This window comes from Squalius cephalus, assembly GCF_949319135.1.
Source record: "Squalius cephalus genome assembly, chromosome: 12".
Classification (NCBI taxonomy): Eukaryota; Metazoa; Chordata; class Actinopteri; order Cypriniformes; family Leuciscidae; genus Squalius; species Squalius cephalus.
This window is the reverse complement of record NC_137133.1, coordinates 33,289,949-33,309,248: the sequence shown is the minus strand read 5'-3', so window position 1 is coordinate 33,309,248 and position 19,300 is coordinate 33,289,949. Positions and strand designations below refer to the sequence as shown.

At 38.9% G+C, this 19,300-nt stretch overlaps 4 protein-coding genes and 1 long non-coding RNA gene across 5 annotated transcripts in view; 1 reads left to right on the top strand and 4 right to left on the bottom strand.

Moving 5' to 3' along the window:
• Positions 1-19,300, top strand: part of LOC307168678 — a 380,672-nt gene that overhangs the window by 118,668 nt on the left and 242,704 nt on the right. The window lies entirely within an intron of this gene.
• Positions 3,003-4,001, bottom strand: LOC307168985 (trace amine-associated receptor 13c-like; the record flags this gene model as incomplete). Its single annotated transcript, XM_079889306.1, has 1 exon — positions 3,003-4,001. One exon carries the CDS (start codon positions 3,999-4,001, stop codon positions 3,003-3,005), a length of 999 nt encoding a protein of 332 aa, XP_079745432.1.
• Positions 7,221-8,246, bottom strand: LOC307168804 (trace amine-associated receptor 13c-like; the record flags this gene model as incomplete). The annotated part of the gene is made up of 1 exon (XM_079889047.1): positions 7,221-8,246. The coding sequence occupies one exon, from the start codon at positions 8,244-8,246 to the stop codon at positions 7,221-7,223; it is 1,026 nt and encodes a 341-aa protein (XP_079745173.1).
• Positions 10,006-11,031, bottom strand: LOC307168788 (trace amine-associated receptor 13c-like; the record flags this gene model as incomplete). The annotated part of the gene is made up of 1 exon (XM_079889034.1): positions 10,006-11,031. The coding sequence occupies one exon, from the start codon at positions 11,029-11,031 to the stop codon at positions 10,006-10,008; it is 1,026 nt and encodes a 341-aa protein (XP_079745160.1).
• On the bottom strand, positions 12,901-13,926 carry LOC307168786 (trace amine-associated receptor 13c-like; the record flags this gene model as incomplete). Its single annotated transcript, XM_079889025.1, has 1 exon — positions 12,901-13,926. The coding sequence occupies one exon, from the start codon at positions 13,924-13,926 to the stop codon at positions 12,901-12,903; it is 1,026 nt and encodes a 341-aa protein (XP_079745151.1).

The following is a 19,300-nucleotide window of genomic DNA, read 5'->3' as shown; positions in this document are numbered from 1 at the left end:
GAGGATATGACGGTCTCCACCGACGAGAGGGCCTCTGCACGAGGCGCAGTTGGTGCGAGGCATTTGAAACAACGCCCGCAGAAATGTCTCTTGTAGAAAGGTGTGTCGCGACGGCGAACACACAGCTTTGAAAAGGATATGGCATGCCAGATGGCACAGCAGAACAGCGGGCTGAAGGCGGCGAAGGAAGCCAGCGTTCTCAATTCTGCGAAGCAGGGGCTTATTCCGCTGGATTGCTTGTCAACGGAGGCAAAGGCTTGTATTCCAGAGTCAGCGAAGTGGTGATTCACTGAAGGAGATTTTAGTCTGAGGTCCCTGACGGACGATGGGCTCAATTTATAGCCTCTGGCCATGCCCATTCTGGTGGGCTCTGACGTGTCAGGGCGCGAAATGCCCTGACTGGTTTACGCGTCTGAGCCGCCCCGTCGTAGGTTTGTGCAGTTGCCTCAGCACAGCCAATGACCGCTCTCGCCGTTCATCTGTGTATGCTGTGCAGCTGCACTGCGTTTTAAAAATTTGGCTTCAATATTCTCGAGAAAAGGAGTTTTCCCATAGCGTAAGCTACTTACTCAATACTCGTTCCCTCATCTCAGGGAACCGAGGTTACGTTAGTAACTGAGACGTTTTTCATAACCATCCATTTATTATTGATTCCTCTTATACTTGATTTTACATGTTGTGGTTAGTACTGTACATGTAGATTTTCTCATTAAACTGCATTACATAAATATGGCGAACATTTATGTGCAATGCACGCTAACTTCACAATTAACTGAAGTTGTGACAACAGAAACCGGACAATTAACTTTTCCGGCAGGGTTAAACGCCCAGGTGAAGACTAGTCTAGACTAGTAGTTTAAAATGGTCTTGTTCCTTGCAAGGACTGAATCAGCAGTTTTCTAGTTAGTTTTAGGCCAAAATGGATGGTTATTTAAAGTGTATTTGGCAAAACCAGTGATTCAATCTCACACTTTTTATGTAACATTTATGCAAACAGTCCACACATCACATAAATAAAGAAGTATTGAGTAAAATTGACTCACTCAGCAGTGTTATTCTCTGGATATTTGAACTTATATTCTGTGCCAGCAAATTTGCATCAACTCCGCTTGACCCAGACATGATGGAGATCACAGAATGAGTCACCAAACCTAGAAAGTTTACTGATGTTAAATCACATTTACTCTCAGGGATACTATTAATGTATATTGTTCATACGTTAGCAGGCTAACTAATGTTTACCGACTTCCGCACCTGCAAAACGAAAGAATGCGGAAATCACAGCGCCCAAACTCCCAAACACATTCATTTATTATAAAGTTGGACAGTCTCTGTATTTACTGACACACACCAAACATACACCAACAATGGTCAGGAATATGAAATTGTCGTATTGTTAAATAAATGTTCAGAAACACGAGCTGTCAAAGACTTTCACATTGAATGAACTTCAGAACCAGCGACGCTTGTTCATCTCATTTCTTCACTGACTTTTCCCCGTAAAATGACTCTTAATTAAAGGACAATTCCGGTATTTAACACTTTGAGTCTATTTTATAGTTTGTTTTGGATGAACAAGAGTGGTGGACAAAGAAATTTTGTCAATGGTTCCTGTCGCGACTTTTTGACTATTTTAGAATTGCCCATGACCGCATTTGAATGGGAGTCAATGGCCATGCACAAACATGTCCTTAAAACAACCCTTAACGTTCGTTTTCAAAACTGTGCAACTCACCGAGTGGTTAGTGGTGTTCGTTGATGTTCCAAAACAAGTAGCGTAGCGAAATACAGTTTCTGTCGTGTTTTATTTGGCATTTTGTAAAATCCATTGATTTCCATTGGAGGACTAATTGCTCGTTGATATTACTGCGCTAACGGAAACGGAAAGGATGCTGTTTACATTTGATTGTAGTCTTTTAGGTCTTTTCGCTCGGTTTCCTGTCTCTCAGAAGCTATGCTCGCCTCAACGCTGAAATCCTACGAATTCCTGATAAGAATTAAACTAGTAAAAACTATAATAATTCTTGAAAAAAAAAAAAAAAAAAAAAGCTATGCTCGCCTCAGAAGGCTAGCTTGAGCAGAGCAACGGAAGTTGCGGAAGAGCAGAAGTTTATACGCGGTTGTGAGGTATCTGAAAAAATAGTTCCACTATAGAAAAATAAACGGATTGAAATCATACATTGCGCCGATATATTTGTTTTTAATCATCAACGAACACCTCTAACCACTCGGTGAGTAGCACAGTTTTGAAAACGAACGTTAAGGGTTGTTTTAAGGACATGTTTGTGCATGGCCATTGACTCCCATTCAAATGCGGTCATGGGCAATTCTAAAATAGTCAAAAAGTCGCGACAGGAACCATTGACAAAATTTCTTTGTCCACCACTCTTGTTCATCCAAAACAAACTACAAAATAGACTCAAAGTGTTAAATACCGGAATTGTCCTTTAAGTCAACACACTTGCACTGTGTATAATGACATGCCTTTTACTTTGATATGTACTTTCGATGTTCAGTTTACATGGATTTCCTGAGTGAAACAGCTGATTTCTTGATGCCTGAGTCACGTGATTTCTGTTCAATCTTCTGCGTTCAGGAACATGTACTACATATTTTTAGTCGCAAATATTTTATAGCTGTCTTGAAATATAACACCTTTTAAAAAACATAAATCATAACTTGTTGTGTTTTTGTGTGTGTGTGTGTGTGTGTGTGTGTGTGTGTGTGTGTGTGTGTGTGTGTGTGTGTTTTTTTTTTGTGGGCAAACTAGTTAGCAAATAAGAACCAGACTTTATTATGATGTTATTTCCACATGTGTTAATTAGGCTATTCATCATTAAAATTCACAAAGACAGTTACAGTACTCTTCACACTCTAATATCTCCTAATTATAATGTCTTCTATTTTTGCGAATTGTCATTCTAAACAAAGAGAATGAAGGATATATAAAGATTGAAGATAATTTTTTGATCACCAATGCAAACATACTTTGTATTTGTATATTAACAGTCTTCAGGAAACAAGTTAAACTGGTTAGTTGATGTCTGCAGTATTTTTAAGCTAACAATAAGCTTCACTGACCTTTTGAACCAGGGGTAAGATATTGCATATATAAATGGATTAATGCATGAATTAGTGTAAAATAAACACACTACAGCAGAGACGCTCATAGATGACTTTTGAAATTGTTTGATATTAAGCATACCTATATACCAGGGAACCCAGCAAATGAAATACACAAAGACAATTGTGCTCAATGTTTTTGTTGCCTTCACCTCTGATTTCCTGGAGGATTTTAGATTTTTCTGAGAGACTCTTTTCTTTGTAAATTTGGAGATGGATTTAGCTTGTCTCAAGGCCACTGTCAGAATTCTTACATACAGGATAAACATCATTATACACGGAGTAATGAAGCTCACTATCAAGTCGGCTGAACCCCAGGCATTGCTGATAGCCACTGCACATTCTCTAAAACAGATCACAGTTGTCCCTGTCAGGTTTAAGTTTCCATAATTCACTGATACAAGATTATAAAAGATGCATATAGTCCATCCTAAACTTATGCAGATCAGTGTTTTTCTCATTGTCATTTTGGACATATACAGGAGTGGATCACACACAGCAAAATAACGATCAATAGCCACAAGAATGATGTTCATGAGGGACACAGACACAAGAGTGGAAAAAATTATATGAAAGATACGACAGTGAGATTTTCCCATATAAAAACACGAGTTAATTCTCCTGACGCTTTCAACCGGCATCACACAAATTCCCACCAAGAAGTCAGATACGGCCAGTGAGAGGATGAGGAGGTTGGTCGGTGTGTGAAGTTGCTTGAAAACTGTTATAGAGATGATGACAAGTAGGTTTCCACACACCGTCAGCACAGAGATTGTAGATATGTACAAGAAAAACAATACATTGACATAATTCAAATGAAAGTCCAGAGAGCAGCTTGTATTCCAGGAGGGAAAGCAGTGATGCTCAATATATTCCATGGAGAAAGTCTTCACTTTAAACTTCAATGCCTATGTGATATGGCTGCAGATCCAAAATCCTAAAGATGATTTCACTGCCAGTTTTCTTATATAAGTCAAATGACAGGTGTCGTTTATGGGAGTGACCAAGAATTTTAATTTACAATCTATTTTTATGTATCAATCTTATATTGCGTCATGTTGATTAAAAAAAGTAATATTGCAATTAAAATTATATCCCCCGGTTTCACAGACAAGGCTTTAAAGGGATAGTTCACTCAAAAATGAAAATTTTGTCATCATTTATTCACCCTCAAGTTGTTCCAAACCTTTATGAATTTCGTTCTTCTGATGAACACAAAAGAAGATATCTTGGATATTGAGAAGCACCCAAGATTCCCTATGACTGTTTCATGGACTCTTATTTTGACATTCTTTTGTCTGGTTGTGCCTATGTTCAGTTCCTGTGTATTTAGTTCCTGTTTCCCTTGTCTCCATTGCTGTCTTGTTAGTTTGTATAGCAACCCTTGTTTATTACCATGACAACTAGTCTTCTACACCTGTGCTTCATTTAGCCCCTTGCCTTTTTCGGTATATAAACCCTCAGTTATCTTTTGTTCTTTGTATTGTGTTAATGTTTCCTGCTGTTGTTTCTATGTATGGTTTCTGATGTTTATTAAATGTGATACCATACCATACCATGACGTGGCAAGACAAGACAAGACAAGACAAGACAAGACAAGACAAGACAAGACAAGACAAGACTCTGGTGTGGTGACGTGACGCCACGCTACACCAGAGTCTCGCCATAAACTCTCTGCCTGCCCTGTTATAGCCAAGGAGGCCGTTCTTGAACCCTTTGTCTGCCCAGTCATGGCCACGGAAGCCAATTCTGAACTTTCTGAGAAAGTTCATCTTCAGAGTCTCATCACGTCATGTCATGGTGCCACGTCAGAGTCTCGTCTCGTCACATCGTGGACGCCACACCAGAGTCTTGTCTCTTCACATCATGGCCGCCAGCCAGAGTCTCGTCTCTTCACGTCATGGCCGCCAGCCAAAGTTTCTTGTCTTCACATCATGGCCGCCACATCATAGTCTCGTCTCTTCACGTCATTGCTACCACTACAGAGTCTCTGTTATTGCCAAGGAGGCCATCTATGAACTCTCTGCCTGTCCAGTATTGGCCAAGAAGGCCGTTCTTGAACCCTTTGTCTGCCCAGTCACGGCCACAGAGGCTGATTTTTAACTAACTGAGCTCCCTGTTATGGCAATTGAGGCTGTAAATAATCTCTCTATGATCTGTTTCAGTTTTGCCATGGTATGCAGCATGGCCAGTACCTTCATGGTTCCATGCTCCACGGTGGTCTTCAGCTCCGCCTGCTCTGTTGTGGGGGTCTTCAGTCCTGTCTCCTCCGCTGTGGTGGTCTCTGCTCCGCCTGCTCTAGCCAGAGCATGACACATGTACAATTACTACCTTTGAGATGAATAAGGTTTAGGGCAAGTATTGACAATTCCACGCTTCGATTCAATAATAATTCACAAGCTTGGGACTAAATAAAATTCCAAACTATTTGATTTAATATCAATTCCTTTGTAAATTTATAAGGTACAGTACTTGTAAAAAAAAATTGAAGAAAATAAATATCTTAACTTGAGTAAACTTTAGAACCCTGTTATTTGGTACATTACTTTTTATGACATGACTATTACCATGATACATTTAGGTAAGTTTTAGCCTACTGTATATTTCAACATTCCTCCTGATGTTCATTAATTTTTTTTCATGTGATAATTAGTATTTTTTATTTTTTTTATCAGCATTCCGAATGCAATATGTATTTTATGTCATGCATAAAAGGGTGGTGCAGGGATGATGTATTTTTGTATGCCAAAACCCAGAAACGAGTTGGCATTTTAGCACTTCTGGTTCCATTGTCCTCCTGAAGTCAATTTTTTTTTTTTTTTTTTTGAGTGGGTATTTGGTTAAGTGCTTGAAATAAGATCTGTGGTGAACAGATCATGTTTTATTCGTGTTTTATTTTTTCATGTTTTATTCTACCAAATAAAATGCAGCAGTAATACTCTCTAAGGATTTAAAAAACAAACAAACAAAAAAAAACCTGTAACTTGTCTTGTAAAAGGTGGTAGCTAACAAGTGTCTAAATGGGACTGTACAGAGGTTGTCGGGGACATTAAACATCATCAGGCCGAACAGGAAAACTAATCCACTCACAACTCTGCTTTCACAGCCACATACACATACTGTTTATAAATGTGTGAGGATTTCCTAATGTTTGCTCATACAGGCCTACTAAACGAGTGGGCCATTTTTGGACCTGGTATTTATGTACAGTTTATGTTTAAAATAGTCACGTCTGCTTCACAATGTACTAAACTAAGATGGGTGGACTGCTTTTGAATTTTTATACAGGCCACTGTTTTGATATTTTCGTTAGCATCATAGCATAATTGCTCATTGCTCAAAAAGTCTTTTTTTTTTTAATAGGACGTAGGCAATTATGCTATGAGGTTAACGAAACACGTTGTATTTTACACTGGTCTTTATATATGTGAGGTCAGATCGCAATTAAATAAAGTCAAACAGTGAAAACATTGATATCAGACAAGTTTGGTTCAAATAGTCTCCTTATTATAATGAGAAAAAGGGTTTTTCTAAACTATGGGTAAAAAAAAAAAACATATATGATGGGGTCTATGGTTGAGTTAATGTAACCTAACCAGACAAACACTTCAAAAAGAGCAATTGGGGTGGAAAAGTTGATGTAGTGATTCATCCTAGAACAAATAATAAAGGCACCCACGACCACATCGAGAGTTTTTGCTGCTTTACGCTCAGATCGTTGAGAGCTTTTAAACACATTCTCATTTTCATGATGGTTTGCCTGACTGATTGTTCTTACATGTTTTTTGCAACTATAAAAATCCTTACATACAGTCCAACCATGACAGAACAAGGTAAGAAAAAAGTTTGTAATGTGTCTAAGACTTACCACAGTTTACTGAAAAGTGGACTGCAACTTCTTATACAGGATCTTGATTTAATGCAATTTGTATTTAATGTCATGCATAATACAGAGTAAGACACTGTAAGTGTGCCAGAGATCTGATTTTAGATCACCCTTAATTTATCACAGAATAAACATCTGATTTTACACTGTCTTTTATGTGATCTGCAAAAGGAAGCATCAGTGTGCTGCACAGTGAGATCAGAAATCGAAATCAAACAGTGAAAACATTGATATCAGACGAGTTTGGTGCAAATATTCTCATTGTTATAATGAGAGAAAGGGTTTTTCTAAACCATGGATAGAAAAGGCCATATATTATGGGGTTTATGGTAGAGTTAATGTAACATAACCAGACAAACACTTCAAAAAGAGCAACTGGGGTGGAAAAGTTGATGTAGGGATCAAGCATAGAGTTAATAAAAAACGGCAGCCAGCAAAGAATAAAGGCACCCACGACCACACCGAGAGTTTTTGCTGCTTTACGCTCAGATCGTCGAGAGCTCTTAAACGTGCTTTCATTTTCATGCTGGTTTGCATCACCCATTGTTCTAATGTGCTTTCTTGCAATTACGAAAATTCTTGCATACAGTCCAACCATGACAGAACAAGGCAAGAAAAAAGTTAGTGACGTGTCTAAAACCGACCACAATGCATTGAAAAGCAGAATGCAACTTCCCATACAGTATATGGATTCAATAAATTCCTCCAGTCCTTCCACATTAGTTTTCGAGTACACCAAACCATATGAATATAATGCAGCCATGCTCCAACTTATCATCACCATGACCCATGCAACAGGGATAGTTATTCTCATAGGGTATTGAAGTGGATAACACACAGCCTGATGTCGATCAATAGCAATAAAAATGAGGTGAAAAATAGACACAGATGTGAGAAATATGTCGAAAGTGGAGTGGAGCAAACAGAAAGTATCTCCATAGTACCAGCAACCACTGACAGTACGGATCATACTGAAAGGCATGACCACCAGTCCAATCAGCAGGTCCGCGAAAGCCAGAGACATCACCAGGATATTAGTGGGAGTCTGGAGCTGTTTGAAGTGCGCTATGGAGATGATGACCACAGAATTTCCTAGAATAGTCACAGTCATCGCCGACACCAATATGAGATACAACACAGTCTGAGTGGACACAAGGTGTGTGCCTTTAAGACAAGAGTTGTTCACTGCAGGAAAACAAAACTCAGTGGGATCGTATTCTTGTGAAGATAAATCCATCCTGCCTGTCTCGGAAAACAGAACCTATGAAATGCTGTTTTAGGATTTTAAATAGTCTTTGTACTCTTCTCTGACCCTCCCACATCATCACAGGGCAACAAATGACAATCAAGCACTCATTAAAAATTAAGAGTTAAAATATACCAAATGAAATGACATTATTTCAAATTTCTGTTTTGTCCATTACTCAATAATCATTCATCTTCGTATATAAAATGTATATTTCAAATAAAATTGTGTAAATGACAGGATAAATGAAAGCTATACCATTTATCTCATGGCAAATCCAAAAAAATATCTGGAACTAATGAGCAAAGATGGCAGCAAACCGTTCACAGTGTCAAGATTCCCTATTGCAGCGTCTCAATTCGCCTACTTATGTGGTGCATGTATGATGTATATTTGTAGACCAAAACCCAGAAACGAGTTAGCATTTTAGCACTTCCGGTTCCATTGTCCTGAAGTCAAAGTTTTTTTTTTTTTTTTTGTTTTTTTTTGAGTGGGTATTTGGTTAAGTGCTTGAAATAAGGTCTGTGGCAAACACAAGCTAATTTTTCACGTTTTAGTCTGTGATATAAAATACATCAGTAATACCCTCTAGGGATTAAAAAAAAGCTGTTACTTGTCTTGTAAAAGGTGGTTTTAACAAGTGTCTAAACGAGGTTGTTGGGGACATTAAACGTTATCAGGTCGAACAAGAAAACGAATCTACTCACAACTCCGCTTTCACAGCCAACTTGAGTGTATAATTGTTGTATTATTGAGTGTATAATTCATAAAAGTGGTTAATTTGTGTAGATCATTAAAATTAACAAAACATGTAAGTATCATAAACTTTTGTTAGCCACAGAGCTTATTTTCTGCAATAATTTTAAAGTCAAGGGAAAAGATCCTATTGGTTTTTTGTCGAGGGAACCAGGCTGATGCGAACTTCTGGGTTGGCCTAAAAAAAAAAAAAAATCTTTACTGCAGCACTTTATGCAATGTACTGAACTAAGGTGGCTGGACTGCTTTTTTCTTTTTCTTTTTTTTTTTCTTTTTTTAAACAGATAAAACGCATTGTATTTTACACTGTTCTTTATTTATGTGAGGTCAGATCGCAATTAAATAAAGTTAAACAGTGAAAACATTGATATCAGACAAGTTTGGTTCAAATAGTCTCATTGTTATAGTGAGAGAAAGTGTTTTTCTAAACCATGGGTATAAAAAAAACATATACTGTATGATGGGGTCTATGGTTGAGTTAATGTAACCTAACCAGACAAACGCTTCAAAAAGAGCAATTGGGGTGGAAAAGTTGATGTAGTGATTCATCCTAGAGCAAATAATAAAGGCACCCACGACCACATCGAGAGTTTTTGCTGCTTTACGCTCAGATCGTCGAGAGCTTTTAAACACATTCTCATTTTCATGATGGTTTGCCTGACTGATTGTTCTTACATGTTTTTTGCAACTATAAAAATCCTTACATACAGTCCAACCATGACAGAACAAGGTAAGAAAAAAGTCTGTAATGTGTCTAAGACTAACCACAGTTTACTGAAAAGTGGACTGCAACTTCCTATACAGTATCTTGCTTTAATGCAATTTGTATTTAATATCATGCATAATACAGAGTAAGACACTGAAAGTGTGCCAGAGATCTGATTTTAGATCACCCTTAATTTATCACAGAATAAACATCTGATTTTACACTGTCTTTTATGTGATCTGCAAAAGGAAGCATCAGTGTGCTGCACAGTGAGATCAGAAATCGAAATCAAACAGTGAAAACAGTGATATCAGACGAGTTTGGTTCAAATATTCTCATTGTTATAATGAGAGAAAGGGTTTTTCTAAACCATGGATAGAAAAGGCCATATATGATGGGGTTTATGGTTGAGTTAATGTAACATAACCAGCCAAACACTTGAAAAAGAGCAGCTGGGGTGGAAAAGTTGATATAGGGATCAAGCATAGAGTTAATAAAAAATGGCAGCCAGCAAAGAATAAAGGCACCCACGACCACACCGAGAGTTTTTGCTGCTTTACGCTCAGATCGTCGAGAGCTCTTAAACGTGCTTTCATTTTCATGCTGGTTTGCATCACCCATTGTTCTAATGTGCTTTCTTGCAATTACGAAAATTCTTGCATACAGTCCAACCATGACAGAACAAGGCAAGAAAAAAGTTAGTGACGTGTCTAAAACAGACCACAATGCATTGAAAAGCAGACTGCAACTTCCTATACAGTATATGGATTCAATATATTCATCCAGTCCTTCCACATTAGTTTTCGAGTACACTAAACCATATGAATATAATGCAGCTATGCTCCAACTTATCATCACCATGACCCATGCAACAGGGATGGTTATTCTCGTAGGGTATTGAAGTGGATAACACACAGCCTGATGTCGATCAATAGCAATAAAAATGAGATGAAAAATAGACACAGATGTGAGAAATAAGTCAAAAGTGGAGTGGAGCAAACAGTAGGTATCTCCATAGTACCAGCAACCACTGATAGTACGGATCATACTTAAAGGCATGACCACCAGTCCAATCAGCAGGTCCGCGAAAGCCAGAGACATCACCAGGATATTAGTGGGAGTCTGGAGCTGTTTGAAGTGCGCTATGGAGATGATGACCACAGAATTTCCTAGAATAGTCACAGTCATCGCCGACACCAATATGAGATACAACACAGTCTGAGTGGACACAAGGTGTGTGCCTTTAAGACAAGAGTTGTTCACTGCAGGAAAACACAACTCAGTGGGATCGTATTCTTGTGAAGATAAATCCATCCTGCCTGTCTCGGAAAACAGAACCTATGAAATGCTGTTTTATGATTTTAAATAGTCTTTGTACTCTTCTCTGACCCTCCCACATCATCACAGGGCAACAAATGACAATCAAGCACTCATTAAAAATTAAGAGCTAAAATATACCAAATGAAATGACATTATTTCAAATTTCTGTTTTGTCCATTACTCAATAACCATTCATCTTCGTATATAAAAATGTATATTTCAAATAAAATTGTGTAAATGACAGGATAAATGAAAGCTATACCATTTATCTCATGGCAAATCCAAAAAAATATCTGGAACTAATGAGCAAAGATGGCAGCAAACCGTTCACAGTGTCAAGATTCCCTATTGCAGCGTCTCAATTCGCCTACTTATGTGGTGCATGTATGATGTATATTTGTAGACCAAAACCCAGAAACGAGTTAGCATTTTAGCACTGCCGGTTCCATTGTCCTGAAGTCAAAGTTTTTTTTTTTTGTTTGTTTTTTTTTTAGTGGGTATTTGGTTAAGTGCTTGAAATAAGGTCTGTGGCAAACACAAACTAATTTTTCACGTTTTATTCTATGATATAAAATACATCAGTAATACCCTCTAGAGATCAAAAAAAAGAAAAGCTGTTACTTGTCTTGTAAAAGGTGGTTTTAACAAGTGTCTAAACGAGGTTGTTGGGGACATTAAACGTCATCAGGCCGAACAAGAAAACGAATCTACTCACAACTCCGCTTTCACAGCCAACTTGAGTGTATAATTGTTGTATTATTGAGTGTATAATTCATAAAAGCTGTTCATTTGTGTAAATTATTCAAATTAACTAAACATGTAAGTATCATAAACTTTTGTTAGCCACAGAGCTTATTTTCTGCAATAATTCAAAAACCAAGGGAAAAAATCCTATTTGGTTTTTGTCGAGGGAACCAGGGTGATGCGAACTTCTGGGTTGGCCAAAAAAAAAAAAAAACATCTTTACTGCAGCACTTTATGCAAATACTGTTTATAAATGTGTGACGATTTCCTCATGTTTGCTCATATACAGGCCTACTAAACGAGTGGGCCGTTTTTTGGACCTGGTATTTATGTTCTGTTTGTTTAAAATAGTCATGTCTGCTTTGCAATGTACTGAACTAAGGTGGCGGGGCTGTTTTTTTTTTTATTTTTTTATTTTTTTATTGATAAAACGCATTGTATTTTACACTGTTCTTTATTTATGTGAGGTCAGATCGCAATTAAATAAAGTAAAACAGTGACAAATTTTTATATCAGACAAGTTTGGTTCAAATAGTCTCATTGTCATAATGAGAGAAAGTGTTTTTCTAAACCATGGGCAGAAAAAAAAAACATATATGATGGGGTCTATGGTTGAGTTAATGTAACCAAACCAACCAGACAAACGCTTCAAAAAGAGCAATTGGGGTGGAAAAGTTGATGAAGGGATTCATCCTAGAGCAAATAATAAAGGCACCCACGACCACATTGAGAGTTTTTGCTGCTTTACGCTCAGATCGTTGAGAGCTTTTAAACACATTCTCATTTTCATAATGGTTTGCCTTACCGATTGTTCTTACATATTTTTTTTTGCAACTATAAAAATCCTTACATACAGTCTAATCATGACAGAACAACTTAAGAATGTTTGTAATGCGTCCAAGACTAACCACAATTTACTGGAAAGTAGACTGCAACTTACAGTATTTTGATTAAATGCAATTTGTGTTTAATGTTATGCATAATGCACAGTAATACATAGTAAGTGTGCCAGAGATCTGATTTTAGATTACCCTTTAATTTATCACAGAATAAACCTCTGATTTTACACTGTCTTTTATGTGATCTGCAAAATGCACAGTGAGATCAGAAATGGAATAGTCAAACAGAGAAAACAGTAATATCAGACGAGTTTGGTTCAAATATTCTCATTGTTATAATGAGAGAAAGGGTTTTTCTAAACCATGGATAGAAAAGGCCATATATGATGGGGTTTATGGTAGAGTTAATGTAACCTAACCAGACAAACGCTTCAAAAAGAGCAACTGGGGTGGAAAAGTTGATGTAGGGATCCATTATAGAGTTAATAAAAAATGGCAGCCAGCAAAGAATAAATGCACCCACGACCACACCGAGAGTTTTTGCTGCTTTACGCTCAGATCGTCGAGAGCTCTTAAACGTGCTTTCATTTTCATGCTGGTTTGCATCACCCATTGTTCTAATGTGCTTTCTTGCAATTACGAAAATTCTTGCATACAGTCCAACCATGACAGAACAAGGCAAGAAAAAAGTTAGTAACGTGTCTAAAACAGACCACAATGCATTGAAAATCAGAGTGCAACTTCCCATACAGTATATGGATTCAATAAATTCCTCCAGTCCTTCCACATTAGCTTTTGAGTACACTAAACCATATGAATATAATGCAGCTATGCTCCAACTTATCATCACCATGACCCATGCAACAGGGATGGTTATTCTCGTAGGGTATTGAAGTGGATAGCACACAGCTTGATGTCGATCAATAGCAATAAAAATGAGATGAAAAATAGAAACAGATGTGAGAAATAAGTCAAAACTGGAGTGGAGCAAACAGAAAGTATCTCCATAGTACCAGCAACCATTGACAGAACGGATCATACTGAAAGGCATGACCACCAGTCCAAGCAGCAGGTCCGCGAAAGCCAGAGACATCACCAGGATATTAGTGGAAGTCTGGAGCTGTTTGAAGTGCGCTATGGAGATGATGACCACAGAATTTCCTAGAATAGTCACAGTCATCGCCGACACCAATATGAGATACAACACAGTCTGAGTGGACACAAGGTGTGTGCCTTTAAGACAAGAGTTGTTCACTGCAGGAAAACAAAACTCAGTGGGATCGTATTCTTGTGAAGGTAGATCCATCCTGCCTGTCTCAGAAAACAGAACCTATAAAAATGTTATTTAGTCTAGTTAGGGCTTTAAATACTCTTCATGTTCTTCTCTGACCCTCCCACATCATCACAGGGCAACAAATGACAATCAAGCACTCATTAAAAATTAAGAGTAAAAAAAATATACAGACTGAAATGACATCTTTTAAAATTTCTGTTTTGTACATTACTTAATAATCATTCATCTTGCTACACAAAAAAAAAAAAAAAAAAAAAAAAACTATATATATATATATATATATCTTTACCGTTTATCTCATGGCAAATCCAAAAAATATCTGGAATTAATGAGCAAAGATAGCAGCCAATTAGACACGTTGTCACCATTCCCTGATGCTGCGTCCAAATTCAGAGGTTGCATCCTTCAAACGCGGCCTTCGTTTCCTGCGAAATGAAGGATAACAACAGATGGATCCTTCGAGGCCTTGCCTACCGCAGAATTCATTGTGCGCCAGTCACGACAGGATTTATTTTTGAGAGAGATTGCCGAAATACACTTTTAAACGCAAGTATTGGGCTTCAAGTTACTCAAATATCTAATGATACAAATAATTTTTTTTTCAAAAAAATCTTTAAAGTGGTTCAAATTTTGAAATATCTTACTAAGATGTGATTCTATATATTTTATACTCTTATAAAGAGAAAATTACCATGGTGAACCCTGTTTTAAATTCAGGCAGTTTAATACAACTTTCAAAAAAGTCTAGTACAAACGTTACTGCCGCTTGTCAACCGCAGCTGGCACAGTTGCTTGGCGACAAGAACAACCCTCCGTCTAGTCCGTCCCATTTAACAATGCTCATTCCAACCTTTGTGGCCTTCAGAGGTGTTGCCTTTGAAGTCTGTGTCCTTCGAAGGATGCAGCCTCTGAATTGGGGTGCAGCTTATATCTCTGTTTCATGGACTCTTATTTTGATAATCTTTTGTCTTGTTGTGCCTATGTTGAGTTGTATTTAGTTCCTGTTGCCCTTGGCTGAATCCAAAATCGCCCCCTAAACCCTCAGTCACTATTCCCTAAATTAGTCCACTAATAAAATTCACTTGAAGGAGTGAATGAAAATGAGTGAGTGAATTTGGATAGCCGTTGAGAGTACATCGTACTCCGCAGAAATTCAGCACAGGGCATCCTGTTATGTCGCGCAATCATTCGTGAATTTGCGAGATCTCGTGGGTCCTCGTGACTTCAGCTGTCAGTCATGGCCGCAGCCGTTCCGCAACAAATCCGGACCTGGAGAGTATTGAAGGAAGGCGGAGCACGGAGCCGACACACAGCGGAGCCGATCCGCAGCCGTTCCGCAGTTGGTGGAAATCCAGGGTAATGATCTTCGCAATGGAAGTGAATCAGTCAGTCATAACTTTTGCTGGACAATAATTTTATCCTAGAGCTGCTGTAAAGCCAAAACAATCTCTGTTACTGTAATTTCCTATTATCACTGTAAAGCTGCTTTGAAACAATTCATATTGTCAAAAGCGCTATATAAATGAAGGTGACTTGACTTGACTTGACTTGACTTCTGTGCCAAGCCACTTTTGTGGATTATTACATCTAGCCAGCATGTGACAGAACACAAGACCTTCAACTAGGGATGGGAGAATTGCATCGAAAAATGATTCACTGTTTTGAAGCGTTCAAAATGCAGCACGCTGGTGACACCTGCTGGTCAGAAACATGGGCCAAACATGCATACACCTTTTCAAACCTATTGCAAATGTTTTATTGAAAGTAAAATCTATGAATGTCTGTATAATATGTTCTTTTAACATTTTTCAGGGCTTGTTTCGTTTGTTCCATGGCTCAGCTAAACAGGCCAATAAGAGACTATTAACTACTATTATTCCTTTTAATTATACTAATGTCTCATTAAAATGTCTACAAATGTATAAAACTGATGAGAGATCAGGTAAAAACCATAGACACTTTTTCAATGGTTCGCTGCTAGGGGGCGATCTCAGTGAATCCGCATGATTCATGTGTTCACAGAGACCGCCCAACAGCGGTGAACCATTTAAATTTTTAAACGTTTCGAAAGATTTATGATGTAACGATGACTTGTTTACTAAAATCACGTGACTTTGGCAGTTTGATACATGCTCCGAACCACTGATTCAAAACAAAAGTTTCGTAAAGGTTTTGAAGGATCATGAAGCAGTTTTTCGAAAGCACCTATCACAACCTTCAACATAAGAAAGGCTTGGATCTAGCAGCAACCTCTCTCTTTAGCCTTCGCAAAGGTGACTGGGCCATTGAGGATTTTGTAGAGGACTTTTGTAGACTTTGTATTCAGGTTGATTTTAATGACGCAGCACTTAAAGACATTTTTTTCGTTTTGGCTTAAATTAACATATGTCTCGTTTCATGCCTCAACATACCCCTCACGGGACTCTTGTTCAGTATATTGACTTTGCCCTAATGCTGAGCGGTTCATCATTTATTGCTGGAGTGGCTGATGAGGAACACGACGCTCCAACAGTAAACGCTACACCAGAGTCTCGTCTCTTCACGTTATGGCCGCCACGCCAGAGTCTCGTCTCGTCATGATATGAACTTTCTGTCTGCCTATGTTTCATTCTATTCTTTATCTATAAATAGAATGGACGGTTAACGCCAATATAGTTGCGTACACTTGAGTTTATTGAACAACTATAAACCCGCATGTGTGCTCAAAATGTAAACAACGGAAGTTCACAGGTGTTACACTTAATACAGTCTGTACTGCAACAACAACCATCCCAACATCCTTTCTCTTTTTTTTTTTTTTTTTTTTTTTTTTTTACAACAAGAAGAATTTGAGAATTTGATCACTTAAGAACTTCATGAACTAACTCAGAAAAACATGTATATGATCACTATACTTTGTATTAACTGAATTTGTAATGTGTCCTTATTAACACAATAAAGTGTTACGTGTTAAACTCATACAAAATAAAGTGTCTAGTGTCATCTTTTCTTTTTCTCTTCTTCTCACTGGAGAACTGGAGGTAAGTATTACTAAGTTACTGAACATAGTCTTTAAGGTAGGAAGGTCTGATCACTTTTCTTCCAGACTTTGTGATAGAAACGCCAGGAGTGTCCTTGCTTGCGTTTAAGTCTGTCACACTCTCTCTGGGTACTTCTGCAGGCTGTCTGGTCTCGGTTTGTTCCATTACTATGGCTTTGTCCTTCCTGAGGTGTCGACGGTTTCTCCTCAGAATGTTTCCTGAGTCAAGCTGGACATCATAAGATCTGTAGTCCACAGGTTTCACAACAGTCGCTTTTCTCCATATTTTGTTAGGCTCTCCTGGCTGGACATGAACTCTGTCTCCTTCTTTTAGAGGATCTAGGTCCTTCGCATGTCTGTTATAGTATACAGCCTGACGGTTTCTGTTTTCAATCTGCTCTTGTCGTGAGTGAATTACCTTTGGTTGTAGCAGGTTGTCATGCATGGGCATCAGAGTTCTAGTTCTCCTACTGAACAGCCGCTGCGCTGGACTTGCTTTGATCCATTGTGATGGTGTATTTCTCTGATCAAGCATGGCGAGGTATGGATCCTTACCATCAGCTTTTGCCTTTTTCAACAGTCGTTTTGCAGACTTTACAGCTGATTCTGCCATCCCATTGCTCTGTGGGTATGCAGGTGAAGACGTTTTGTGTTTGAATTCCCACTGTCTACTGAACCTTTTGAAATCTTCTGATGTGTATTGTGGGCCGTTGTCAGAGATAACGACATCCGGTATACCGTGTCTTGCGAAATGGGCTTTCAGCTTATGGATGACAGTGGTGGATTGTGTGTCAGGTAAGTAGTCAAGCTCCCAGAAATTAGAGAGGTAGTCAACAGTGATTAGGTAGTTTCTGCTGTCTAAAGTGAATATATCTGTCCCCACCTTAGACCATGGGCTACTGGGTAGTTCGTGAGACTGTAGAGTCTCCTTCTGCTGTTTCACACCCATAGACCTGCAGACGTCACATTTCTCTATGAATGTCTTTATCTGTTCATTCATCCCTGGCCAATAAACACATTCTCTTGCCCTTCTTAGGCATCCCGCTATGCCCAAATGTGAGGAGTGAATGCGCCGAACAATGTCACCTCTGAGTGCATCGGGGGTTACAACTCTCTCCCCCCTGAAGACAATTCCACCCTGGGCACTCAGTTCCTCTTGAAAGGAGTGATAGTGTGCAATGTCGCTCGGTATGTCTTTCTTGTTCATTGGCCAGCCTTCTTGTATTAATTTAATTAGTGACTGCAACTTCCTGTCTTTGCTTGTTTCCTCTCTGATGGCCTGGAGTCTTTGTTCCGCAATATGTATGTGCTGGACCATGTTTATGCTCTCAATCTCCATTTCTACTGAACCCTCTGATGCATGTTCAGGTAAGTATGCGCGGCTCAGCGTGTCAGCTAGCAACATGCTCTTCCCTGGAATGTACTTGACTTCAATATCATATCTCTGCAGCCTAAGTAACATTCTTTGCAGGCGTTTTGGGGTGTTCAGCAGGGGTTTTCGTACTATATTTTCCAGTGGCTTATGATCGGAATGTACATTGACTTTTCGCCCGTATGTATACTGATGGAATTTTTCCATACCGAAGACAATGGCCAAACATTCCTTCTCTATTTGGGCATAACCCCTTTCTGTCTGAGTTAATGCCCGGCTTCCATAAGCAACTGGTGCCCCCTCCTGAAGTAAAGCGGCCCCTAACCCAGTCTCTGATGCGTCGCACTGAAGTGTCAGTGTTTCATCTGGGTTATAATATTTGAGAATCGGAGCTTTGGTGATGGCGTCCTTGAGCCTTGTGAATGCTTGCTCTTGCACATCTGACCATTCCCAGATACTGTCTTTATGGGTTAACTGCCTCAGTATCTCACAGCCATCTGACAGGTGATCACAGAATTTCGAGAGATAGTTTACCATGCCCAGGAACCTTTGGACACCTTTAACATCTTTTGGACGTGGCATGTCTCTAACCGCTCGTGCCTTTTCAGGGTCGACTCTGAGCCCGTCAGCGGTAAGTAAATGTCCGATGTAGGGAACCTCGCTCCTTCTCAGTTGAAACTTTTCTGCGTTCAGTTTGATGTTTTTTTCTCTACATCTGTTTAGCAGTGCTCTCAGTTTGGTGTCGTGGTCCTGGTTTGCTCTTTCTAACGTCTCACCCTCTCCTGTGATGAGGATGTCATCAGCGATGACATAGATACCTTGCAATCCTTCCAGAGCTTGGCTGAGCTTCCTCTGAAACACCTCTGGTGCTGGGCTGATGCCCATTGGCATTCTCAGCCATCTGTATCTGCCATACGGTGTGGCAAATGTGGTCATGTAACTTGACTTCTCATCCAGGTTCACATGCCAGAATCCATTTTTGACGTCACACACCG